We start from the raw sequence: 26,457 nt of genomic DNA, 5'->3' as shown, positions 1-26,457 counted from the left end.
TACTTTGTGTAGTTTTGTATGTGTAGAATTTGTGGTCGTAATTGAACGATCGCCCTTTAAATATGCTGAATATTTCTCCTTGCTATCACGAAGGATTATCCGTGTCCCGCATCTTTACAATGTATCGCTTTCTTGCAGGCAAGCCTCACAATATAACAATTTACTAGTGCCATTCTCACGTCCATGATGAATGCAATCCGCGCTGTGCTATCTAATCTGCACACGCCAGCAGCACAGAATGCGCTACAGGTTCTGGACGCGCTAACGCCAGTTGTAACGGCTCTAGTGTAGCAGACACAATGGCTCCCCCAGCATTGACATTTGGAAAAAACATTCAAGGACGCCTCTATTTTTCAATGGAATGCCCGTGGGCTTCAGTCCCGAATTGCAGATATTCGGCAATATGTTCATGCAAATCGCATACCCATCCTTGTTATTTGTGAGGCGAATGTAGCAAAGATATTACGACTGTCAGGCTACGAGGCATTAGCATCTTCAACGCACCAGGGAAACAGCAAGGTCATTTATATTCGGCGAGAACTCACATATGTAATCCATCCGGTTACTCCCAGCAACGATAACCAGTACGTTTGCCTGACAGTGAAGAAGCGCAATCTCACGCTTACACTTATGGGTGCGTATATGTCGCCATCTAGTCGTTTTGACGCCACACGATTGAGCGACTTGATGGCGATCACACCTAGCCCTTGGATCATCATAGGAGACTAACGCTCACCACATGATGTAGGGAAGTGTTCGAATGAACCTCAAGGGAAAAAAGCTTGTGTCCTTCGCCTTTGATCATGACCTGCAATGTCTTAATGACGGTACACCAACCTTTATTCGAGGGGCAACTTACAGCAGCTGTCGTGATTTAGCTTTCGTATCTCGATGCCTTAAAAACAACATCTAATGGTTTGCAGATATAGAAACACACAGACGTGACCACATTCCTACATATGTGATCATTAATGGCCTTTCCACATCCACGTCTGCCCCATGAATGCGCCACATCGATTGGTCGGCATTTCAAGCACTTATGGAAGATGCTTGCACAGCAGGCCTCTCTGCAAGTATTGAAGAAAAAATTAAGGGGGCCATGATAAACGCGACGTCTTTCTCCACCCCAGTGCCTACCTACACAGAGGTTGATACGGAATTACAGCGCCTGCGAGCATTGCAACGGAGGGCAGAGCGTAGATACCGGCGCACGAAGTCGCGCCTCGACCTCAGAGATGCGAGGCGCCTGCAAAAGAAAATTCAGCGCCGAATTCAAGCCCTCCAGGCAAAACGTTGGCGGTCATTCTGTGAAACGCTTGATCCCCGCAAGCCTTTATCACGCATCTGGAATGTCGTTCATGGTCTCCGAACATCCCCTAAACAAATCTACCCAATCAAATCTCTCGCACTCTATCAAAGACGTAGTGAGGTCGAGGTAGCAGAAAATTTCTGCGCTAGGGTAGCAGGCATATCGACTCCAACGGCAACGTTATATTTCAACAATGTTCCAGCTTCACGGGATTCACGAATAGACCTTCCCTTCTCCGTGGCGGAACTTGATGCTGCGCTGGCTTCTTGCATTCTGTCTTGGTGCACGCAGAGGTAGTGCAACTGCGCATGTGCAGACCTTATCGAGGGGCGAGACATATACTCAATGTACTCGGCTTGAGAATGAGCCTCATGGACTTTTGAACTTCGCGCGCTCCTTCCCCTTCGTCATGGTGCGCGCGGAGGTAGCACAACTGTGAATGTGCAGACTTTATCGAGGGGTGCGAAGTATGCTCTACTCGAGGGTGAGCCTTCGCCGTGCGGTGTCTTCCGATGTTTTATCATTCCAAAGTACCTTTTTGTTGACCCGGAATAAAGCGGTGGTTTTACACAGACTGCGGATTTGCGACTCGTCGGGGGAGACCATTTCTCGCGGACCCGTTTCCTAGGAGGCGGAGCCTTCAGCTGCCGAGGGGAATTAAAGCGATAGCGATAAATGTCCCAACCTCCACAAAACCTGGCATCCGGTTTGTCTGTGTTTTGAGCCCAAAATCACAGTGCTTCTGACAGATGGTAGATGGCAGGAGACACGTCCTTTCGATAACTAGTCGTCAGGTTGTATGACGTCACGAAATAAAAATACTAACTCGTGCTTCGCGTTTGAGATGGGACGATGGGATCAGAATCCGACCGTCTAAGGTACATGGATTCTGTGTTAAGACACACTGTCTCTAGGCCACACAGGCACTGTGGAACCGCTTGGTTCAACCGTGAAGTTCCTTCCATGGCGGGTGCAATTTATATAATGGGGCATCTCAGGACCGTATAAGAATGAGTATGTATTCGAAATAGAGGAAGAAATAAAACCTTACTGATGAAGGGAGCCGTGAAATGAATGGACGCGAACGAGGGTCGCAAGGGATGCTGGCCAACGCGAGCCATTTAATTATGCGTTCACGTCACACTCGTAAGGATGGAACTGGACTGCGCCCCCTCCTTGACCTATTTTTTTTTACGACACTCGGGACATGGGTTTTGGACCGCGGGACGATTATGCGCCACAACATTACCTCAACTTCATTGTCCAATGAGCAGGCCTGGGCTGATTTCTCCCGCTACCCAGTTACGATTGTGACAATAATACAATACAATAAGTTTATTTCCAGGCTCAACTGGAGGGTTTCCCGGATAAAAGCTGCCTTCGCAGCTTGACAGTGTCCAGGAAACCAATACACGCAGCAGCAGACGAGTGGTGCAGGAAATCTCCAAATCTGTCATACATACAGTAGTCACATTCAATAACAAAAAATTAAATACACATGAAAATTCACCAATAAGCTTTAAAGTAAATGGCACAAAGAGAAAAACAGTTGAAATGCGCAGTAATTTAGGGGGAAAATGTCAACCGGGCAAACATTCAGCAATCTACAAACAGAAGCATAAAATCACATTTCAACAAAATATTTGCGCAGCTCGGCTTTTGTGTATCCTATTGTATTTTGATAAGTATTTAAAAGATGGGGCAGGTTGTAAGATAGCATTTGTAATTTATAATCAATGCGAAAACGTGGTACATTCCATGCATTAGTACTTGTGTGCATGTTATCACGATGCGTCTACAAAGATGCTAAGGAAGAATAAAATTCAGCAATGGATGCCTTCGAAAAATGCATGATTTGTAGTAACCTATAATTATACAATTCATCAACACGGATAATGTTATGTGCTTGGAATGCATATTTGGAGGTAGTCGCATAATCAACATCAGCCATTATACGACCAATTTTATTTTGCAATACGAGAAGCTTATTCATGTTTGCCTTGGTCATTGTGGCCCACACTAAACTACTGTAGTTAAGGTGAGAAAAAAATAATGCGTAATAAACTTGTAGTTTGCACTTCATAGGTAGAGTTGCACAACATCGCGAGAGGGCCCCACAGACAGAAGAGAGTTTTTTGCAGATATGTTCAACGTGAGCATTTCAGTTTAAATGAGATGAAAAATATACACCAAGGGATTTATGTTCCTCAACAATCTCTATTTGTTGGTTTTCAAACTTCAGTACACAGCTTAGTGTTGTCGGCTTGTTTCTTGCGCGAAATATTAGAGCCTTCGGCTTTGTAGGATTTATCTTTAATTTATTCATCATTGACCACCTAGATGATCTATCCAGTAGGTCTTTACCTTTCGCTATTACATCATTGAGATTAAGGCCTGAAAGAAGTAATGTGCTATCATCGGTGTAAATTACAAAAATGAATAGAAGGATCTATAGTTACAATGTCATTTATATAGGTATTAAACAAAAAGGGTCAAAGTACGCTCCCTTGCAGGTAAAGGGGATGAAAGTTCATTATCTACAGATACTGACTGGCTTCTGTTTTGGAGGTAATCTTCAAGCAGTCTGAGTGGTTTACCACGGATTCCGTACATTTGAAGTTTATAAGCAAGGATCGCCTGGTTTAAGCAGTCAAATGCCTTACTAAAATCAAGGAAAAGGCCCACCGTATACAAGTTGTCATTAATATTGTTCAAGATAATTTCTTTCATTGCTAATAAGGCTGCTTCTGTTGATTTGCCTTTTCTGAAACCAAATTGCGACTCAGATATTACCTTTCGTTTATCAAAAACCTTCGTTATTCTTGAAGAGATAACCTTTTCCCGTCCCTTAGAAAACACGGGGAGCACCGAAATCGGCCTATAGTTTCCTGGAAGTTTCGGTCGCCCCCTTTTAAATTACTGACACTTTTGCAGTCTTCATTCCGTTGGTAAAAACCCCGGATTCAAGTGCCAGATTATAGATATGAGAAAGCATGGGACAAATTATAGATATGACATATGTCAACGGTGTCATCTGCATGGCGTTTATATCTAAAGCTTTGCTAATACTAATTCTCATATACACGTTATAAACTTCACTTGCATCAGTTGGCTCGAAGAATACAGTTTCGCTAACATGACTAGGCTAACCGGCGATAAGTGTGCCTGTAGGATCTTGAGATGAAGTAACACTATTAAAAAATTTTTTTGAAATGTTGTGCGAGTGCTCTCCTCCTTACTTTGTTTCAACTGACAAGCATCGTTTTCGTAGCATGGTTATTTACACGGCGACCAAGGACATTATTTAAAGCTTTCCAGGTAGTATCAGGTCTACTTGAACTGACGTTAGAAAAGAGCCGCTGATAATAGAGATTTTTAGCCTTCCGTATCTCCGCGTTCTATCGGTTCCTTAACATTTGAAAGAAAGCAGCGCCTCTTCTGTGCGTGTTCGAAGGAACATTTGATACTGGCAATTTTTGTCCTTTATCATTTTGAACAATTGTTTTGTAAACCATGGTTTTCTTATCTTTTTGGAAGGGGTGTGTACTTCCAGCGGAAAGTGCTTCGAATAAAGACGAAGGAAATGGTGAAAAAATAGGTCGTACGCATCATTGACGCTCGTTTTCTGCAATACACAAGACCAGTCAAAGTTCATAATATCGTGCTTAAAAGCTTCCAATGAGGCATCGTTGATGCGCTGCACACGTATGGACTGTTTCACAATGTTTCGCGTAACATGTTCATTCCGAAAAACGACAAATACCGGACAGTGATCACTTACATCAGAAGCAATTGTACCGCAAGAAAGTACACTGGTTTCAATATTCCTAATTGAGAAATCAAGTGCAGTCGCACTAGTGCACGTGAAACGTGTTGGTGTTTCTATTGAGTTTACAAAACCGCAAGACATAAGTTTCATGTTAAAATTACGTACAGTAGCATTCTCGTCAAGCATATTGATATTAAAATCACCACTGCGCAAAAGCGAGCATTTGTTCAGTGACGCATATTCTAGAATCTGGTCAAAATAATCTGTAAAAGCCTTCATGTTGCCATTTGGGGGGCGATATACAACAGAGATCACTTGGTTTCGATTTTGCAGTGTTAAAACTTCATAATCTTCCGTAACTTCACTAAGATTAGGCAGAATGTGGCATCTTTTGCACGCGAGAGCACAGATAACGACACCGCCACCTCGTTTATTTGGTCTGTTGAGGAAGAAGGTTTCGTAACCGGGTAATTCTAACATCTTGCGGCCAGATTGATACCATGTTTCAGTGAGCATCAAAACTGTAAATTCAAAAGTGAACTGTCTTAACAAAAACGTGATTTCTTCTTCCTTATTTCCTACTGAGCGGGCATTAAGGTGCAGGACAGTTTCACACCTTCGGTCCTTTAGTTTCACCTGTTGTGGTAGTGCAAGTTCGTGATAGGCCATTTTTCTTTAATTGTTACGGATTAGCAAGCAGAAGGACGCCCCATTTCAATTGCTAGGTGAGCTATGAACATCGCCTGTTTCTAACTCAGCACGACTGCTTTCCGGCGAGATCTTGATAAGATCTTTCTCGCTGGTTATCGGCATAACCGGCGAGCCACCAGATTGCCTCATGAAAATTTTTGCATTTTGCGACCAGACAGACTTCCACTCACGCTCATACTTTTTTTTAACAGCGTATGCAAGCAGTTTCTTTTGTGCCGGGCAGAGGTGTTCCTTTACGTATACAGGGTCAGAAGTTTCTATCCCAACATCACTGTTTGTCAGCCTCATTTTTTTGGCTTTCTGAAGTACCTTGTCGCGTTTGAATTGAGACCGGAACTGAACCACAATATTCGACTTGTCTGCCTTACGTGTCGGCACTCTATGACAGGCTTCAATATCCCGTTCTTCAACAGGCTCAGTAATTGCAGTTCCTGTCTTTGAGACTATGTCAAACACAGACTCGCTGTCATTTTTGATGACTCCTTGAATTTCTAGGTTGGCTCTTCTAGAGTATTGCTGAGAAAGAGTAAGTCGCTTCTCCAAGTCAGGCATTTTACCTTCCAGACTCGTGTGCACTGACTGAAAGGTCTCATTTTCTTCAGCAAGGTTCTTGTTTTTAGCGATTTCTGCATTTAGCTTTTCCTCAAGCTCTCTGATAGAGTCATGTGCGAATTCGATGCTTTTAAATAAGCTTTGTTTTTCACTCTTCAGTTCTCTAATTTCATTACGCATTTCTCGCTCCATCGATTCACGAAATATTTTGATTTCAGCTATAATTTCTTCTCGTAGCTTTGCGATATCAGCTTTAAGCTCATCTTTCACTGTTACCGCCTCCTTCCCAGTCATTGTTGAAAATATGTCTTTTTGTAGAACACTCGATAGGCCTCAGCAAACAGACGGAGAACCGCACAAGTTCACAAAGCACTTTCCCTTAAAACCGCTTTCACTTGAAAGCAAATAAAATGAACTGAAATGAAAACTGCGCCCTTCGAACTCATTTGGAAAAATGCCTACAGAAATATGAGAGCTCCCCACCAAAGTTCTGTTGATAACAAATGGGGGCTTTGTTAAAAAAGTCTCTCACACGAATGATCGTGTTTCCTAATTCATGGTGGTACTTTTAGAGTTGCGCCATAATTCTCTGAGGATCGCTACCGCTATGCCACTGTTTACATGGATTTCGTAAATTTTGGAAAGTATATATCTGGTTTGTACGCCTTCCCGTAAGAACACGAAAGTCGTGTGCGGGTAGCCTGCTGATCTTGAAAGTGTCTAAAACGAAAACCACCATTGACGCACTTGCTGCACTCGCGCGCACATATGAAGTTCTTTTTTAAAGGCATGTTCGGTGCATGAGTGGCCTTTGAACTCAAAATCTGTGCGGCAGCTCAAGATAGACTAAAAGGAAGTGCCTTAGGCTGGACCTAATCCAGAGTCTAGCTGTGCTGTCCGCATCAAAACACGCACTTACCCGTCCGCTGCCGCAGTGGCGAAGGGTGTCGAACCACCCTTTGACGGCGCCAGGCACAGTGGCCTCCATACCGCTGTCTGCACCGGCAGCGAACAGCTCCCGGGTCAGGGAGGCTGGGCTTGGTCCGCTGCACACGCGATAAGAATTTCCGGCTGTTTAGAACTTTCTCCACATGTTATTCTATGTCCTTTACGCCTGTAAACAGTTACCAGCTGTTGGTGTGAATCCGCTTGCAATAATCTGAATACACGAGGGCGTACTCTGGAGGCAGGAACAGTCATCTAGCTGTCACCTTGCCCATTTAAGTCAGAGATGATAGCCGCGACGGTATATCCGCAAAGAATGTAGAAATGGCCTCCTTGGTCAAAGTCAGCACCAGTGCGTGGGAGTGCGCCCATCGTGTCCCCTAACAAGCTCTGCTCTAAACACACTTTGTTTAAAAACACTTGCGGCTACATTTGTAAGCATGACCTCCACTTGAAGTATTTCTTCTTTTTTTTTGTCTAACGGAGTCAGGATTTATCGCATCCGCACAACAGTTCCTGTCATGGGACACTTTCAACCGAGGCAAGCCTAATGCAAAACCTCCATCTTTCGCTGCCATGTCAAATAACTGCTTCACGCGTGGACGACTCAAGTCCGGACCGGATGTGTGCCCCCGGTTCGCACGAGCAGAGAGAACGCAATTTGGAATGTACGCATTCATTACACATCCGGGATAGTGAGGGTCACGCTGGGGTGCTCCAGTGGTTTGGTGCCGACTGATGGAGCGCCGAAGACGATCTAGCGAAACCACTTATTACGTTCTACTTTCTGCCTTATATTCTCGAGATCAAGAGCGCCTGTTAGTACTTCCTTGGTGCGGTGGCACAACATTGCAGGGTCCTACTGATACTACTGCATGATATACTGTAGCCCTTCACTGGGCTATTGTACTCGGGAGCCCAAAACGCAAGCATGCATTTTACGATACCTAATGAACGTGCAAATCTATTACTCAAAGATCCCGGGCGTCATTGAAACTGCGAGTTTCTGCCTTGAAAAAGACTTCAACATTGTCTTGGGGCGCTAGCCTTTTATGAACCGGAAAACGACAGTCTGTACGGCACTTCTTAGCACGGAAATTTATGACCGTATTGACTGAATACATCGACACGGACTCGTTTTCTGAAAAAAAAAATTCTTCGACATCACTCCAGCAATTTCAACGCAACTTCACTTATGTTGTACTTAAGCAACGGTCTCGCGGCTTGTCGCGTTGATCTATATTATTTTGCCGCTTTTAGCGAAAATGTCGCACTTAAACGGCATGGTAATAAATTTTACCTTCTCCAGAAAGTTCGGCGATTGGTTTGTCGGCGTTTGCACGGTTAGCTAAAAAACACGGGCTTAGTAGTGGCAGGATGGCAGGAGGTATTTAACCGGCAACATGGCCATAAACCAGCTGGTCATCTTGTGGTGTTACGTCAGGGGACTGCATGACACAGCCGAATCGGAGGGTACTGCCAACTCGGGAATCGTCTTTGAGATGGGGGGGGGGGGGGGGGGGGGGGCAAGATCAGAACCCAGCCTTCCAGGACCCTTCGATCCAGAGATACACAGTGCCCCTATAGGCCACGCAGCCCATTCTTGTACTGTTTGATTAAATCGGTAATTTATATCTGTGTCGGGCGGCCATTAACATAATCGGGTACCTTGCGACTGTATTCTAATTAGCATGTGTGAACAACAAAAGCGCTAAAACTTAGTACTGGTTACGTCAGTAGCAAAGTGAACGCACATGAGCGAAGGTACTCAGCGTGAGCCAGCAAACGGGTGCCAAAAAAATTTCGCGTCTTCCCCTAACGGCGATACTTAAGTGTACACGCATTTTGTTTTTGTTTCGAACTTTCTTTGTCTGCTACCCGAACATGTATAACCGCCATCTTTTCTGCTACATTTGTTATTTGCTGTGTTCGCTATCATGACATGGAGCGCGAAATTATCCCTCTAAGTATTAAATTATAACTAGGCAAATTATCTGAGTTTGCCGGTATAGTATTGTTTAATTTCGTGCAGCATGTCTTGTGTGCGTTTGTCTTTTTTCTCAGTGAAGAATCTCCAATTTGTAAGAGCAGAACGATCCACAGCACTAAATTATATTATTTTTCTCCGACACAGCTCAGAGCTTTGGATCCCTAGTGGACTAACGAAAGTTGATTTTGTGTGTGTAGCCAGGGCGAAACGACTTCCGCAAACCGCAGTCGGTTTAGATTGACCGATTGCCCGGAACAATGGTACCTGTAAAAGGAGTTGAAGGAAACTTTGAAGACATTTAAGCTCCGCCTTAAAGGCTCCCTGAAACTGGAATAAGATTGGGATGAAGCGCATTTGGCAAGTAGTCGCACATTTGGAATAGCAGCTTACCGGTATCGCTCAAGAGGAAAGTATACAACAGTTGCATCTTACCTGTACTCAGCTGTGGGGCCGAAACGTGGAGGCTAACCAAGAGGGTTCTACTCAAATTGAGGATAACATTTAGGGCTATGGAATGAAATATGGTAGATGTAACGTTAAGAGATATGAAGCGTGCAGAGTGAGTCTGGGAAATAACTCAAGTTACTGACATTCTAGTGGGAATCAAGAAGAAGAAATGGGCATAGGCAGGACATGTAGTGCGAAGAGAGGATAACCGATGGTCGCTTAGGGTACCAAATGGGATTCCAAGGGAAGGAAAGCGTAGCAGGGGACGGCAGAAAGCTAGGTGGTGAATCCGATTAAGGAGTTCGCTGGGGTTAAGTTGATGCAGCTAGCATATATGACCAGGTTATTTGAAGAAAAATGGGAGATACCTTCGCCCTGCAGTGGGATCTTGCGCATCATCTGTGTGAACGTTTTGCTGTAATCTTGCGCATCATCTGTGTGAAAGCATTGCTGTAATCTTGCGCATCATCTGTGTGAAAGCATTGCTATAATCTTGCGCATCATCTGTGTGAAAGCATTGCTGTAATCTTGCGCATCATCTGTGTGAAAGCCTTGCTGTAATCTTGCGCATCATCTGTGTGAAAGCCTTGCTGTAATCTTGCGCATCATCTGTGTGAAAGCCTTGCTGTAATCTTGCGCATCATCTGTGTGAAAGCCTTGCTGTAATCTTGCGCATCATCTGTGTGAAAGCCTTGCTGTAATCTTGCGCATCATCTGTGTGAAAGCCTTGCTGTAATCTTGCGCATCATCTGTGTGAAAGCCTTGCTGTAATCTTGCGCATCATCTGTGTGAAAGTCTTGCTGTAATCTTGCGCATCATCTGTGTGAAAGTCTTGCTGTAATCTTGCGCATCATCTGTGTGAAAGTCTTGCTGTAATCTTGCGCATCATCTGTGTTAAAGTCTTGCTGTAATCTTGCGCATCATCTGTGTTAAAGTCTTGCTGTAATCTTGCGCATCATCTGTGTTAAAGTCTTGCTGTAATCTTGCGCATCATCTGTGTGAAAGTCTTGCTGTAATCTTGCGCATCATCTGTCTGAAAGTCTTGCTGTAATCTTGCGCATCATCTCTGTGAAAGCCTTGCTGTAATCTTGCGCATCATCTCTGTGAAAGTCTTGCTGTAATCTTGCGCATCATCTGTGTGAACGTTTTGCTGTAATCTTGCGCATCATCTGTGTGAACGTTTTGCTGTAATCTTGCGCATCATCTGTGTGAACGTTTTTCTGTAATCTTGCGCATCATCTGTGTGAAAGCATTGCTGTAATCTTGCGCATCATCTGTGTGAAAGCATTGCTGTAATCTTGCGCATCATCTGTGTGAAAGCATTGCTGTAATCTTGCGCATCATCTGTGTGAAAGTCTTGCTGTAATCTTGCGCATCATCTGTGTGAAAGCCTTGCTGTAATCTTGCGCATCATCTGTATGAAAGTCTTGCTGTAATCTTGCGCATCATCTGTGTTAAAGTCTTGCTGTAATCGTGCGCATCATCTGTGTGAACATCTTGCTGTAATCGCGCGCGAGTGGGCGTGTACATGCGCATGCGCGTGTATGTGTGTGTGTGTGCGCGTTCATATCTTTATATTTTACTGGGCGCCGTAATAAAGATCAGTTGTTAGCCTCTGCCCTGATCTCTTTCTTGTGCTGTTTTCCTGTTCAGCTGTGGTTTCATCTTTGTTGTAAGCTCACCAGCCCACATCCAGATCGTCCTATGATAAGCCTTCGTGGCCCAGATGTAGCCTGCTTGTTTCGACACGAATTGACCTCGGTTCGATAGCCAAACCTGCCCTATTTAGTCCTGTTTCATTATTCAGTATTGTAATTGCTCTAGGTTTGACGCGTGCTGTAACCAGCTCTGGAATTAACATTTCCCTGCATTGTTTTCATTATTTAAAGTTCCTCGCATTATTCAATAAAGCCCGATGTCACGTGGCGACGAAGCAGGGTGTGTCTTCTTCACGAGGCCCTAGCGTAATAATCAGGCTTTCATATCCAGCTGTTATTCGCAGATGGAAGCTTATTGGCGGTATTTCGTGGGTATATTGCGTGGTATGCCGTTGATAATAAGTTATTCCTGGACAGGTCTATTTAAACAATTCATATTGAACGACAACGCGAAATTGCCGATACTGCGCGATCAGGCAGTCTCCGAACAAGTAACACCATTTACTATTTGCAAGGTGGTACCCTCATTTTGAACCGACCCAGCTGAGCAATAGAGGCACCACTTGACGTCTGACACGGAGCTGTCACTTTCGTGCAGAAAGGTTATGTCCCTTTGGTTTCGGCGGATGTGACCGTTCCATCCAGCCCGTACTGTTAGTAGGTACCGTTCTATAACTTTCTTTATTGCTGTTGCCGATGGCATTTCATCCCATTCCAAGCGTTTGTAAACGAAGGTATCAGGCATGCTCTAAACGAATCAGTGCAACTAGCAGTGTGCGGACCGAGCTTTCTGCAGAAAAGTCCAAGCTTACCTCATAGCACTGCACTGAGGAGTAGCTGAGGATCGCTTCGAGAAACCATTTTTTTTTTCCACAGACCGGAAAGTTTATAATGAAAAGGCGGTAACTTTAATCGAATACTTCTCGCATAGTAACACATTTTTCTACTTTCTTGGTGAATGTAGCTGGTAATATTGTGACCTCTTCAAGTCACTTCTCCCATATTTTGCTAAATATCTGTGAAAGCAAATACATCCTGTTTTCTTATTATGCTTTTTAAAATGCGAGCTACGTACGTTTTACGGGGATGTGCTGTAACAAAGAATATTTTAATTTTTTGGTTAGTGCCCCTGAAAGGTAATCTCCTAGTGTAGTCCGCTTTGATGAGAACACTTTGAATGATATCAGCAGAAATGATTTGCCAGAGGCAACGCGGCAGTCTGCAGGGACGTTTCAGCTCTACCGCTGAAATTCGTGAAGGTCATCTGACGCCGGGATTTGACCTCAGGTGCGGCACGACGAATCGGCGTCGCTCTTCGCTACTGCCGGCTTGAGCCCCAGCCATTCTTTTTCTCTTTGCTTTTCCACTAAATATCGTCGTATTTAATAGGATGATATAGCAATGCAAATCTCCACCTTCCATCGATGCACCGCACAGCTCGAGCCTGGGCGTCGTAAAAGAGGGCGAAGCAGTCCCCTCCGATGCCCGTCGCGTACGGCTTCAGGACCTGGAGCGCTGCAGCTGCAGCCACCGCCGCGTCAGCCGCGTTGCCGCCGCGATTCAGCAGCTCTGGGAAAAAAACATGGGCTCGCTGCGTTCAATCACATAAAGTTAGCACTGTTGCTGCCTCTTTTTCTCAACTTCAGCCAAAGGTGGGCGTAACACCACCTGGTAGCAAAGGTTTGTTTTTATTGCATTCCATTTAACAAAATAACACGCAGCGGGGCCTACCAATGAAGGCAGCATACAATCGAACGCATGCGGCAAGTTCTTCCAACGCCTTCACAACCTCTCGTGAAGGCATTAAAGCGCTGGCTCTCCGCCCTCGCTAAATATGGAGCTCGAGTGAAATTCACGAGTCCCCTACTATTGTATGGTTCACCTGAGCATATAGTTTTTCGAATATGGTCCAAGACTCCAGAATAACGACAGTCCTCACATTCTCTCCTAGGAACATCAGACGCCCGCAATTCATCAAAAAGGGTACTGAAGATAGAGTCAATGCAAGGATGAAAGGATGTTATTCCGACCCCCAGTTTCCTCTTCAAAGTGGCCCACAGTCACCCTAAGCACTGCACTGCGGAGTAGCCAAGAATCGCTTCGAGAAAGCAACTTTTTTTTTTTTCCACTAATTGGAAAATTCCCAACGTAGAGTGCGGTAATGCTGATTGAATACTTATATTGCATAGAAACCCATAAAACCTAAATTGCACACTTTTTATTTATATAATTTCTGGGTGAATTTTGTTGATTTTGTTTTCTGTTCGGTTTGGTTTATGTGGTTTAACGTCCCAAGAGACTTAAGCTATAAAAAGCTGCGGTTTCCCCTCTCTCTCTATCTTCAATCCCCAGTTTGTTCACTCTGAGGCCAACACATGACAGAAATTGTTTTTAGAGCTCGTTTCATCATTTCTGATTATTTTTCTCTTGAAACGACTTCATACAGATTGATATACAACTCATCTCTATACGAAACCGGTCCTGTACGTTGGCTGTGCTCTTAGACGTTCGTCCTCTGTATTCTCGGACAGCTTATCAAACGTTCCCGGCACTAAACTTCCAAAGTGCCGGGTCAGTCGCAGATTTTGAAAAACTCACGTAGGTTTTGGAGACGTTTGCCATCTAATAAATCTACACTTTCAGACATACTGTAAACTTTCTCGCACTGAACTAAGAGATCTGAATTAACACAGAACTACAGAGATTCTTGTAATTGAGCTCTAATTTGTTACTGCTGCAGTATTACGATTGCCTGCACATTGAACGATGCCAGACGTAATAAAATAGGCGAACGTGAATTAAGAGAGGCACTCGCGAGGCATAATGGACCATCGACTCGTAAGCGCAGAAAGCAAAAACAAAATCTATACTGGTAACAACGTGTATGTCCCGATTGTGAAAAAACGATACAAGTTTAATTTTTGTGGTCTAACGTCCCAAAGCGACAAAGGCTATGAGAGACGTCGTAGTGGAGGACTCTGGAAATTTCGACCACCTGGGGTTCTTTAACATGAACAAACATCGCATAGCACGCAGACGCCTTGCTTTTCACTTCCATCGAAAAGCGTTCGCCGCGGGCGGTATTCGCCCCCACATCTTTGGGCGCAGTAGTCCAGCGCCGCAACCACTGCACCACAACGGCAGGGCTAAAAAGAAGAAGCGGTATAAGGGCGTACCCACTTATGAAATGTGACATGCGCGCGCACTGAGATCCACCGCATAGAACAAATCAATTTTACTGTGCAGACATGCAAATACGCATCTGACAAGCAGAGCTGAGGGCAAATCGTCGCTCCGCTTTTGTAGACTATTCGAGCTCGGCGAGTGATTTGCGCGTGTCGAAAACTTAACTGGCTAAGGCAATTTAAGTGAGACCTAAAACTATGTTCCCCCACAATGGGATACCTTGCACAAATATTCACGTATGCAACCTCGCGTGAGCAGAGCCGTACACAAATGCGAACCCAAAATGGTTCTTATAAAATGGCATTTCTTCGTTCTGTAATGATCAGCATGGAGCTCAACAATGTGTCATAGAAAACACAATTTCCTGCTGTTTATTTAAAACATTGTAACAAAAATATAAGCAAAATGTAAAGAAAAAGATGGCAGGGACACCTTATGAAAACGCCTATTTATGTGGTAGCATTAGAAGCGGCTTATGCCTTGACGTCAAGTGTGCATCACTTTTGCATGGTTGGCTTTGTGGATCTCCGCACGTTTGACTGCACACCGTCAGAGTGGTCTAGCGGCCGACACCCAAAGCTTAACTAAAACTCGTCCTTTTTGGCTGTCTTTTTTCGTCCGTACCCAATTATGTCACGTATTAACAAGTGTGTATTTATCAAATACCTGTATGCACGTATTGAAACTTTAATAAACTCATTCTCTTTCTGAAAAGTGTGGTCGGTGGATTTGTTAGGTTTGGTGTCCGAAAGCTACTCAGGCCATGAAACAGAGACGTAGTGGAGGGCTCCGGAAATTTTGACCACCTATGAATCTTCAACGTGTGCTAACATCGCACCGCACACGGGAGCATCGGTTTTCGCGTCCATCGAAAATCGGCCGTCGTGGCCAGGATTCGATCCTGCATCCTTGGGTAGAACAATCAAGCGGCCTAACCCCTGCACCACCGCGCCGGGATGATTCTCAAAATAACGAGGATTCCTAGCTATATGAGTGCTATAATAATATAGTGAGGACTGCCACAATGGTGGCCTGGGTGGCTTGGATATGACACCATGAGCGCGTTTCGCAAGACGCCTGTGACTGCTTTATTGCTCTGCGAAATGCGAGCGATATGTGCCCTTTTTCTACACCTTATATCATTATACTTAGAAGACTTTGCAGCTGATGCCACTGTGCATGCTCGTTCTGATTATTATGAATATGGAAGGCCGGTTCACTTCCGTTCCTGTACAACAGCCAAAACCAGCACACGTAAATTAATGGCCAATATGCACATTTTGTGATTTTATAAATGCATATTTGGTGACGAAAGTACTTTACATTTGCGTGCTGTTTCATGTCATATACGTATCGATGTAAAATCACCATTTTCATTGCCTGCCATTTATGTGGGCAGCACGGGTACCTGCTCCGTGGCTTGGTTGGCTTGTGTTTTGGTGCAGACGTAATTAGTCATAATATTAAATATGGGTTCTTTCTGAGATCCGCCACCACATATTAAGATTGTCATAACTTGTATCGATGCCTCTTTCAGAATATGAAATTAATGAAACGTTCACAGGCGCATTTTTGTATGAATAAGGTAATTTTGAACGGGCGTGCTGCTCAAAAATATAGCAATTTTGTTCCTCACACGCTTCAGTTAGGTGCAAGATATTGCAAACTTCCACACAGTTCGCATGTATGTTTACCTTGTGGTGTGGGAATACAACTTCGTGCCATGTACGTGCTCATTATGAACACGATACACAATGGAAACATGCCTGCTTTACGTGATAGCGTACACAGCTCGTTCGATCGAAAAGGCGTCGCCGTTAAAGACCCACTGTCTACGCTCTGGTCGGAAACATTTTCTTCCCTGGTGGCAGTGAGGCTTCGACCCCAGGACGCATGGCCGCAAATGTTTTTGAAAATAGTAATTATTAACGCAATTGCCGCCACCGCAATCACTTGATGCTGCGTTTGCCTCTCCTTCAGATCCCTCTCAGAGGTTTTTCACTCTCCTGTCCGGTCATCAAGCCTCCGCAGCCAAATTTTTCTTCCTCCTCCGCATCTGGCGGAAGGGGAGAACTTCCCGTGGAGAACTTCGGACGCGTTCGTCATGGCCCTGCCTTTGACTTTTTTTTTCTTTTTTTTTGCTGTCTCGTGCACGTTACACAGTGTCGGCGTACCTCTCTCCTAAAAGGGAGTTAAAAGGAGAGGTCGCGGGCGAGGGCAAAGCGCGCCGCGAGCCGTGGACACAATTAGTGGTGTACGCCCATTCTTCACACATTAGTCAGCGAGACGGACCAATGGATGTCGTTGCCAGACTAACGACAACCTCGCGGCTCGACGGGCCAGCCTAGAGAACGGGGAAGCTTGTTTCCGAAGGAGAGGATGAGATAGTTATGATTTGTATTTTTGCCGCTTTGTAGCGCGCGTATTGCTGTAGCATTTTGCACAGACTATCTCCCGTACCTGATCGAAGCATTGGGCTTCTTTGCTTAGAAACACTTACTCTGAGCAGTGGCCCTTTAAAACGCGCGTCCTTGTTCATCAGAACTGTGACGCAACCGTTCTTTTTGTATTGTACAATGATTGATAGTACCATCTAGCTTCTAATTTACCATCGATCTCCTAGTCAAGTTGGAGGCTAATTTTCTATCGGGATTCTAACCGAAGACGCATGTACAATTGTGAGCAAAAGTGTTATATAACACGCAGACGGTGGCGGAGCTCGGGAAAACTAGGGGAAACTGCATTCCAATTCCATCCAGCAGCAGCTATCTGTAATGGAGATGATTGTGACGGCGCCCATTCCGTCACCATGCATGTGTTGCAGTCGCTGTCCTTGTCGCTGCCGATACATGTGTTTCCAATACAGTTTCACGAGGTCAGCCACCGGCTGCAGGTTGTATACCACTTTTGCTCACGAATGTCCCTTATATTGTCGGCCGTTCATTTCAGATTAAGTGTCCACCCAAAAGTGAGACAGATACGGCGCCTTTCTTTACCCCCCAAAAAAACAAACCAATTAAAGTTGCTTAATACTTTCCAAACTCTAAGGTCGTCCCTTAAAGGCGGCGTTAAGGCACTGGTGTCAACACTTAGGGCCAAGCTCAAACATCCATTGTTTTCGGCATTAGCTGCGTCTGCTGGGGGAATGAATGGCATTGATTTACAATTGCTTTTTAGTTCGTAGTTTATTGACGCAAAGAAGACTGAGGACAAAGATCGCCAAAACAATGTTTGTTTACCTTTGCGTGGTACTAGGTAAAAAGAAACGGAATCCTGAGATGCCCTGTGTTAAAAACAACAATAATTAAGTAATGTAAATATTTGGAATCAATTAACGGCACATAAATAGGCCATAAATGCGGTGCTGTGGATTTTGTAACGAAATATATCATGTTTAAGTTGAAGCTAATTGCTGCAGTTTCATTTGATCAATACGGTGATGAATTCGCTTTCATTATGCTGCACTACGGCCCTCGCTTGTCTGCGCCAGGGCACACGTTACCCTGACAAAAGTAATTCAAGAAAATCTTTATATTGGATAAATATTAAGATTATATTTAAATATACTATGGTCTCGTCAATTACTCTAACGGGGTGAAGTGACAAAAGGAAGGCTGCAATGGCAAGTGACGAAGTGTGATTATGCATTTATTAAAATGAACAGGTTAAAGGAATAAGAACCCAGGAGGAATTGGCCGACTGGCGATCAATGAACAACCAGCCTCAGGTCAGCAGCCGACCTGACCGGCCAAGCGTGCTCGGCCGAATGAAAGCGCATGGTTAGTCAAGTACCATGTTGGGCGAAAGTCGGTCAGCGGCCAAGGCCCAAGCTTGGAAACACGACTAAATTCCGAGCAATTCGGCTACGGTTGCTTGGCCATTGCGAGGCATATTGTCAGCCACACACGCGTTTGGGCAGAAGTCGGCCAGCGCTCATGGCCCGAGCTCGTAGCACAGACCGAACGCTGACCTGTTTAACAATGATTACTTAGCCATTTGGCGACTCATGGTTGGCCTCGTACCAGGTTGGCGAGCAGCCGGCCAACGCCCACCACACAAACATATGCACATAATTGATGCCGATTACATTCATAAGGCAGTGAAGGAACGATTTAGGCGCCACTTAGTACGACCGTTCAGGCCAGCTCTTTAACAAATCCTAATTAAACTGGACTTATAATAAGGAGTCCTTACCATACACTGTGAAGTTTAATCCGCTTAATTGCACCCTAATATGCACTCAAACTGTGCATTTTGTGGCTTAGAGAAACCTCCGCGAAGAAGAATATTCAGTTTATCTATCAAGAGGGCAGAACTGGTTACTGGTATTTGATAACGTTTGCCACAGTATTACAAAACATATACTGAGCAATCAATATTTCCGGAAAAAAAGTGGACAGATGAGGTAATGAATCTTCCTACTGTATGTCAGCAGAACTAAGCCGCCTCAGTGGTTCATCGTGGTCTGAAAGCATTCCTGCGGTTTAATTTCGACATGATCGTGATTAAAATTGTGTAGCGACATTTTGTGGCGCTTGTAGAGCCCCACGGTGATAGAAGCCTTCGCTGAAGTTATGCGATAATGGTAAGAGAAACCACGGATGTAATACAATTACAAGGGTTCAACGTTGCTGAACCAAATATTGAGCAAAAGCATTACCTGCGGATGACCGAGCGCTCTTTTTTTCTTCTTTCCCAGCCCACATATAAAGCCCACCGCTGCATTTTTGTTGTGATACACATACTGGACTAGCAACAACAAACATGTCTCCCGCGGGCACATGCGACCCGAGTGACGAACGAAATTTGAACGCTTGCACGCACAAAGCAAGCAAGGGAAGGTTGGTTGGTCTGGTTGGTTTCTTGGGTTTAACGTCCCAAAGCGAATCAGGCTATGAGAGATGCCGCAGTGGAGGACTCCGGAAAGTTCGACCACCTGTGGTTCTTTAACATGCACTAACATCGCACAGCACACATGCGCCATTGATTGGTCAGCGTACTAGACTCGAAATGTCGGTAAAGCAGACAAAACGAACTTTGAGACTGCCCGGTAGGAGGGGGGCTAGGCTGACAGAGGTCTCCAGACTACGGTCTAAAGTGTATCAGAAGGCCACAACCCGATTCTGCTAATCTCTTACCTTCGATAGTACACACTTTACTGTTAGCTTGGTCCGTTATGATGTCTTATCTGACCATATTGTAAAATACGCTGTAAATAAATATGTACGGTCCACAAGGAACGGTCTGATCTCCGCACCGTAATGTGTCGTTGAGCCACAGACACAGCGGTGGTACCAACACCCCTCGCAACGAGGCAAGAAATGGGAAGAAGAGAACAGGAAAAATTACTGTATGGTGTCTCAACTCTCCGATATCTTGTTCCGGATTAGTATTTTTGTATTCAAAATTTTGTACTTGTATTTCCTTTCAGTTGTCATTTGTCTTGTTCAATTCCAACACTAAAATGTATTCCGTCTGCCTATGCATCGGTACCGGGTTATGAATACAAATTTTAGGGGTTGATTGGCTGATTCCTCAAGGGCGTCAAAAAATGGCGGTGGTGCCGTGCTATCCTGCACCACCATTCACTAGCAAGCACAAATTCCTTCAATTACGCCCGATGTCTGCTGTCGCAAGGCGAGCAAACAAAAGACAGCCAGAAAATTCAATAATACAGGCCAGTACTGGATATTCTTCAATTTTGCGAGAAATGCGCGTTGTTGTTGCTATTATTAGCGAAAAACCCAAAGACTGGAACAAATAATAATACACAGGTGAAACAAGCCAGCATCGTCAGGTGAATTTGTTTTGAGGTTAACCGAATATATACGGAAGAGAGTGCCAAACACCAGCCACTCTAACGCCAGGCGGGTTAACCAAAGAGCTACGAGTTTGTATATACAAGGCTCAAGCAAATGTCATCGTCAAATGATAAACTGATCCCATAAACAGAACGTAAGGCAAGATGGAGTCCGAAGTCATTCTCCTCCCGCACTACCAATGTATTGCGGGTAAACAGACCAACAGTATATACATCTCACAACAACAACGCGGCTGGTCAGACATGGCCCTATCATCGTTTGCTTTGGTGTAGCTGTTTAGTTCTCAACCATCCGAAACGGTACCAGAAAGCGTCAGATCATTAGCAACCTAATGGACATGTAGTCAGTGTGGGATCTCTCCATGTTCCAGGCCCCAAACATACAGTACCTTCGCAATTGTGCGAAAAGCGTTTCGTTAAAGTATTTTTTTCTCAATATTTATTTTCTTGCATAAGTGGTGGTTGAGATCACCGGGATGGAGAGCGAAATGAGATTCACTAACATATTTTATCTCTTTTCACTTCTATTCTTCTCTCATGCGTCATAATAAATTGAACGATACAGAAATTTTTCACATAATTTGAGATCTCTAAACATGGAAACCTGTGTCGTGTTAAGGAATTGATGAACTTTACCTCAGCAATGTAAGCGCCCCAAAAAATAGTTTTAATCTTCCGCTGGATGCTATACTCAATGTATAAAATTGTTTCAGTTGATTGAACGATGCCTTTTTAAAACAATATGCTCCAAACTCTGCAAAAAAAATTTCTTTTCTTTATATTCGGACCTGTACTGTAATCAAAGCCCTCGAGATAGAAACACTTCAGATGGCTCATTGTACAAACCAACGTCATAGGTTTTAATCTGGAAAATTTTATGAGAGTAAATTTTGTTTGAAGGGAGAAGCTATTTTTTTATTTCAATAAACAGCCAGGGTGGTAGGCGCTACCGAGCTGTGGCTTCACTGCGGTACATGTACATGTCGCCGCCTAATATCATGGTTCGAATATACAATTGTTCTTTTTACGAAGCTAACGTCTGACTGTGTCATTTTAGATGAATACAAATGCATCGCAAGCAATATGTTTTTGTCAGCTGGCGCCCAATTTTGAGGTCTCGGAGCGCTCTGTGAAGGCAGCAAAGCATCGGGGCTGGTGTTGCAGTGTCATCATTGGTCAGTTTTCCTGAAATCTGTCGACACTAAGACCGAACAGTTTACGTAGCATTTTACAGCTGAAATATTACTGAGCACCAAAAGGTTTACGTTCCCTCATAGTAGGTGATTATAGAGTATACATACATGATTTTTTTACTCTTTTTGCCCTGAGCTCTTCGTTTTCTAGTCAACTCATGTTTTTAAACGTTTGAATCGTTAGTGCCATACGAAGCTACGCCACCTAAGTACTCAAGTCTATTCCTTGACGCCAATTTGTAGACTTTTGTAGTGCTTCAAGTATTCAGCATGAGATGTTGAAATCGTAGCTGATCTGAAGTGTATTAACTGTAATGAACTATGACCGCGGTTACCATAGATACAGTTTCAAAGGCAGTTCTCTTCTGTGCTTCAACTTTGTTACTTAGCAGCCCAATTATTTTCATTCCATTTTTCTTATTTCTGGCTCCGGCAAATACACCCTGATGTGATTTGCTGGTTGATTTATTAGCTCTAAAAGGTTGCTTGCTACCATACTTTTCATTTTGCCACGTACAGTGCGTTTTAAAGAGTGAATAATAAATATTCTGGCAATAAATTATGGTCTCTCTCATGATAGCAGAGGCTGAGGGTGATATTGCCTTTATTTAATGAAGACCCGTCAGTAAAACCATTTTTTTACCTTACCAAATTTGATTTATGTCCGTGAGTATTCCTCTCTGCAATGTGGCTTAAACACACTAAACAAATCGGTTCCAAGCAACTCAAATGTAGCCTTCTCTGCATCCTACTTCATCTTCCTACTCATGACACTGGCTCCACAGGTTATATGTGAACCATAATTCAACGCGGTGTCACGTAGGTGTTCTGCAGTGAAGTCACACTTGGAAAGCGCATCGCTGTTGTTGGTAATAAATTCGAACCAAAAGTTATTTCGTCAAGCAAAATTATCTGAGATAAAATCTAGGATAAAAGATAAGACCTCACTGTGTGACATGAGGTGATTCGGTTTTTCTTCTCTGGAGGGCCATTATTTTTATACAGGACTGAATATAAAGAAAACGACACTTTCCGCGGAATTTGGAACACTTTGCTCTATAAATTACGTCGTTGAACAAGCTTGCGTAATGTTTTGCTCAGTAGAGTATCCTGTACAGTCGTAAACATTGTTCCATATGAAAAAATATTCCAGAAACCATAATTTTTTTTTGCAGCTTTAGCGGCTCAAATGAATGCTAAAAATACTTATATAGTTCCATCATCAAGTCACAGAAGAGAGCAACGCCAAGTTAGCTTCTATAAAATAATATGCGCAATTGCATCTATCTTTAGAGCATTATTGAAAATATTGTTTATTAGACCAAGTTGTGTTCCGCCGGGATCTTCAAAACCTGACTGCATCAGAAAAAAAACTTTGTTCATAAAAATGCTTTGACAAAAGGACTTCCGCATAGTTGCCTACACGACCAATTTCTTTTTTTTTTTTTTTTTTTTTCAGGCGAATTCAAAGTGGTCGCTGTTGGAGCCTGGGGCGATATGTACAGAATGATCCTGTGTAACTTATATTCCGATAAGCAGTGTGAATATTATTGGTTTAAGGTTACACAAGTAGGCAGCCTTAGGATAGCCCGTGTTACTTGACAAAAAAAAAAACGAACACGACCATGTCTTAAATATACCACACAACAGTCTGCTCTGCGGCCCGATGCGCCACGACTCCTGCGCTCACATTGGCGGGTTGATGAAGCGCTGCCAGACAGGCACTTTCTGAGCTGGTAATGACATCACTCGGCTTTGCTGCTGTAGCTAAATAAACGGGTGCGGCTGTTGACAGCGCACTTTGTCGGCGCGTTGCGTGACTAAAGCCGCTGACGATTATCTCTGAGCAAGCAGCACTGAGACATTTAGTTTGTGGGGTTTAACATTCAAAATCGACTCATGCTATGAGAGACGGCGTAGTGGAGGGCTCCGGAGGTTTGGACCACCTGGAGTACATGTGCCTTGCTTTTCTGTCCGCATCAAAAAGCGGCCGCTGCGGCCAGGATTCGAGACCGCATCCATGGGCACAAAAGTCGAGCGACCTAACCACCGCACCATCCATGGCGTGGTCAGTGAAGAACTGCCCCGGTAAAACTGCTAAGAAAACATTTCGCACCCTCTGTGCAGGTGGATTGTACAGGGAGACAGATAGTAGGCACTTAATTAAGCTCGGTAATAAAAATGTTTTATTATAATTATAAATCGAATTCTTTATGATCTTCGGCGCTATGACTATAGACCGAAACTGAAAGTTGCCAAAACTGACGTTCAGATGTGGTTTATGTTTTTTTAATTATATTTATTTGGAACATGAAAACATCAGAAATACTCAATACGAAGCTAAGTTGTCTTTTCTGAAGAGATTATGTGGAGAACGGCGTCAGTGAGCGCAGTATCATCTCAAAATCCACTTTTCTTCATCAAATAAAGATATGTATTTGCACATGAGGCATGAGAAGTGCGATTGATGATATTTTGTAGATATGCTCTGTATAAAAACCAACTCAACGCCATTTCATGGGCGTATTTTTGGCTGTCCGTGTTGCCAATGCCATTGCCATCCAAGAAAACTTGAAAACTGGGCACACATTGGGTGTTTCTAACGTTCTCGTTCTGGTATAGCTGTAGTTGTTCAGCTGAAGTAATAAACGTTCAGTGTTTTTTTTTTTTTTTTTTCTAGTCGCGAATAGAGCTCTGTTGGGTACGTAATGATCGTTTTCCAGAAAGACCGCAGCGATGATATTTTATTAGTATTTATAGGTGAAATCTGTAAAGGTTGAAAGTCTTCCCATATATATTACCAGCTTTCGTGTAGCTATATTTGTAGTTGCATTGCACGTGTTTTCCCGCTAGCTCGAGTCTAGGATTAAAAGTAAACAATTTACAACAGGCGGTAGAAGCCGGTTGCAAGCTGCTGGTAGCCACTTTGCGGAGCACAGGCAATGTTTTTGTTTTGTAAGTAATGAATTAAGGTTATTCTCTCCAATTGCTGAATTTTCCCATTAGACAATAAATATGATTTACAATTTCGAACAGAAGCTTCTGGAACACCTCTTTCATGCAGTTAGGAAATCTCACGTATACCTTTTTTTCTCATCTCCAGAGAAAGTCGCCGATATAAGAAAAAAACATTACCAGCTGATTCGCGTTCAGCAACTGTGCTACTCTCAACCCTAATCTCAGCGAACGAAACATGCAACACTGACTGATTGACCTCTTCCAGCGTAAGGCTGGTATGCTGGGGATGGTTGTTTCGTGTCATCCATTTGTTGCGCATTAAGGCGCAAGTTATAGCGAGCGCGCCGCACTCTGCTATTGCGACAGACTTCAAAACTAGAAAAATAAAAATGGGAGGAACAATATTTGCCAGTATAGTAACCAAAACAAGCAATTATAGTCGCGTTGAATGGTTTGGCTGACGCGGGAGACTAAAACATTTTCAAACTGTAGGTCTGCGCCGCAGTTGGGCGTCGTCTCAAGGTGGCATTTGAATTATCTGGCTAGGTGTTTTTGCTTTTTTTCTCGTGTTCGCGGGGTTTTCTTCTATATCTGAAGAAATAAACGTACTTGTGAGGCTTCGTATCGCAAATATAATGGGGTGGAGGTTTGTGGAGGTGCTCTTCAATGTAGCAACTGCAATTTATTGTCTGAACTCACTATTTAATGGCCCCGTCGTGGTAAGGCAGTGGTTAGGGCGGTCGGCCACAATGCCCAAGGATGCGGGACTGAAACCCGGCCGCGGCTGCCGCTTTTCATTGGAGGCGAAAATCAAGGCGCCCAAGTCGTCAAAATTTCCGGATCCCTGCACTACAACGTGTCTCATAGCCTGAGTCGCTTTGGTACCTTAAACCTTATAAACCAACCAATTAACCAATATTCAGTAATTTAGTAAAACAATCGCAATTAAAAATTGCGAACAAAAACTTTTCATTGGCACTCAAAATGGTTGCCGGCAATATAACAGGCTTTCTTCGCCGATATTCGAAATTTGCTTGCTTAGCCCTTGAATAAAATTAGCTTGGACAGCCAGTATACAAGTTCTGTAGCTTGATCGAAAACGTTTGGAAACGTTCTCCCGCCTCAACGGGAGGTTCATTTGCACTGTAACTTGCACAGACCTTAAGCGGTGTTGTCCTTTTGTTGCGTGGTAAGATTTACAGTAGTTCTTACGTGGTTTGGTGCCGCATTATGAGAAACCAGAACTGTCTGTGACGAGACTGAAGGAACGAAAGACGGAAACGTCAATTTTCTGCCGAAGCGCAGCGGTGGCGCCATTTGGCATCAGTACAAAAACGTGCCACGCCTGTGTGGGCGGTTCTGAACCGCGTCACTTTCCACGAGTGACGCCAGATGGCGCCATAGCTGCCTTTTGCTGATGGCAGTGTTGAAAGAGAGTAAAGATAGGCTGTTGAAAACTTCCGCAGAGCAGAGTATGGTGATAGTAGCCGCGGGGCTAAACGATGTCCTAAATGGTGACGCTGCAGGAGTGGTAGAAGTTTAGCTAAGGGAGTTGACGATATCAGGGAGATAACGCAGCAAGCGCATATAGTTGTATGCACAGTACCGGAGGTGCGAGGATCGAACGGAAAGCTGGAAAAGGACGTGGTGACAGTTAATCAGACATAAGAAAGTTAAGCCTGGAGAAGCGTTTCGAAGTGGTTGAGGTAAATAGGGAGGTGCATAAAGCAGGCTTTGGTAGGGCTTTTCAGCGAGATGGCCTTTATTTTAACAGAAGGGTGGGAGCAGAGATCGGCTGGCACCTGGCAGGCAGGGCTGTAGCTTTTTTCGGGGGTCCGCGAGGACTCCGTGCACAGAGGTAGTTAGAAGTGAAGCAGAAGAAAGTGTAATAACGGAAGCTGAGCGCCCCAAAAATGGC

The 26,457-nt window shown here is 44.0% G+C and overlaps 1 protein-coding gene across 4 annotated transcripts in view; it reads right to left on the bottom strand.

Annotated features, from left to right (window-relative positions):
* Positions 1 to 26,457, bottom strand: part of LOC146187684 (uncharacterized) — a 97,408-nt gene that overhangs the window by 58,728 nt on the left and 12,223 nt on the right. For all 4 annotated transcript variants that reach the window (XM_084603483.1, XM_084603484.1, XM_084603485.1 and 1 more), the window contains 2 exons: positions 12,797 to 12,950; positions 7,261 to 7,387 (listed from right to left, as the gene is read on the bottom strand). In XM_084603483.1, the coding sequence (XP_084459609.1) occupies positions 7,261 to 7,387; positions 12,797 to 12,950 (281 nt within the window). The remainder of the gene's footprint in view (positions 1 to 7,260; positions 7,388 to 12,796; positions 12,951 to 26,457) is intronic.

The sequence above is a fragment of the Amblyomma maculatum genome, chromosome 5, assembly GCF_055883805.1.
Source record: "Amblyomma maculatum isolate TAMU_Amacu chromosome 5, ASM5588380v1, whole genome shotgun sequence".
NCBI lineage: Eukaryota > Metazoa > Arthropoda > Arachnida > Ixodida > Ixodidae > Amblyomma > Amblyomma maculatum.
The sequence above is the reverse complement of the archived record's forward strand: the minus strand, read 5'-3'. Positions and strand labels throughout refer to the sequence as shown.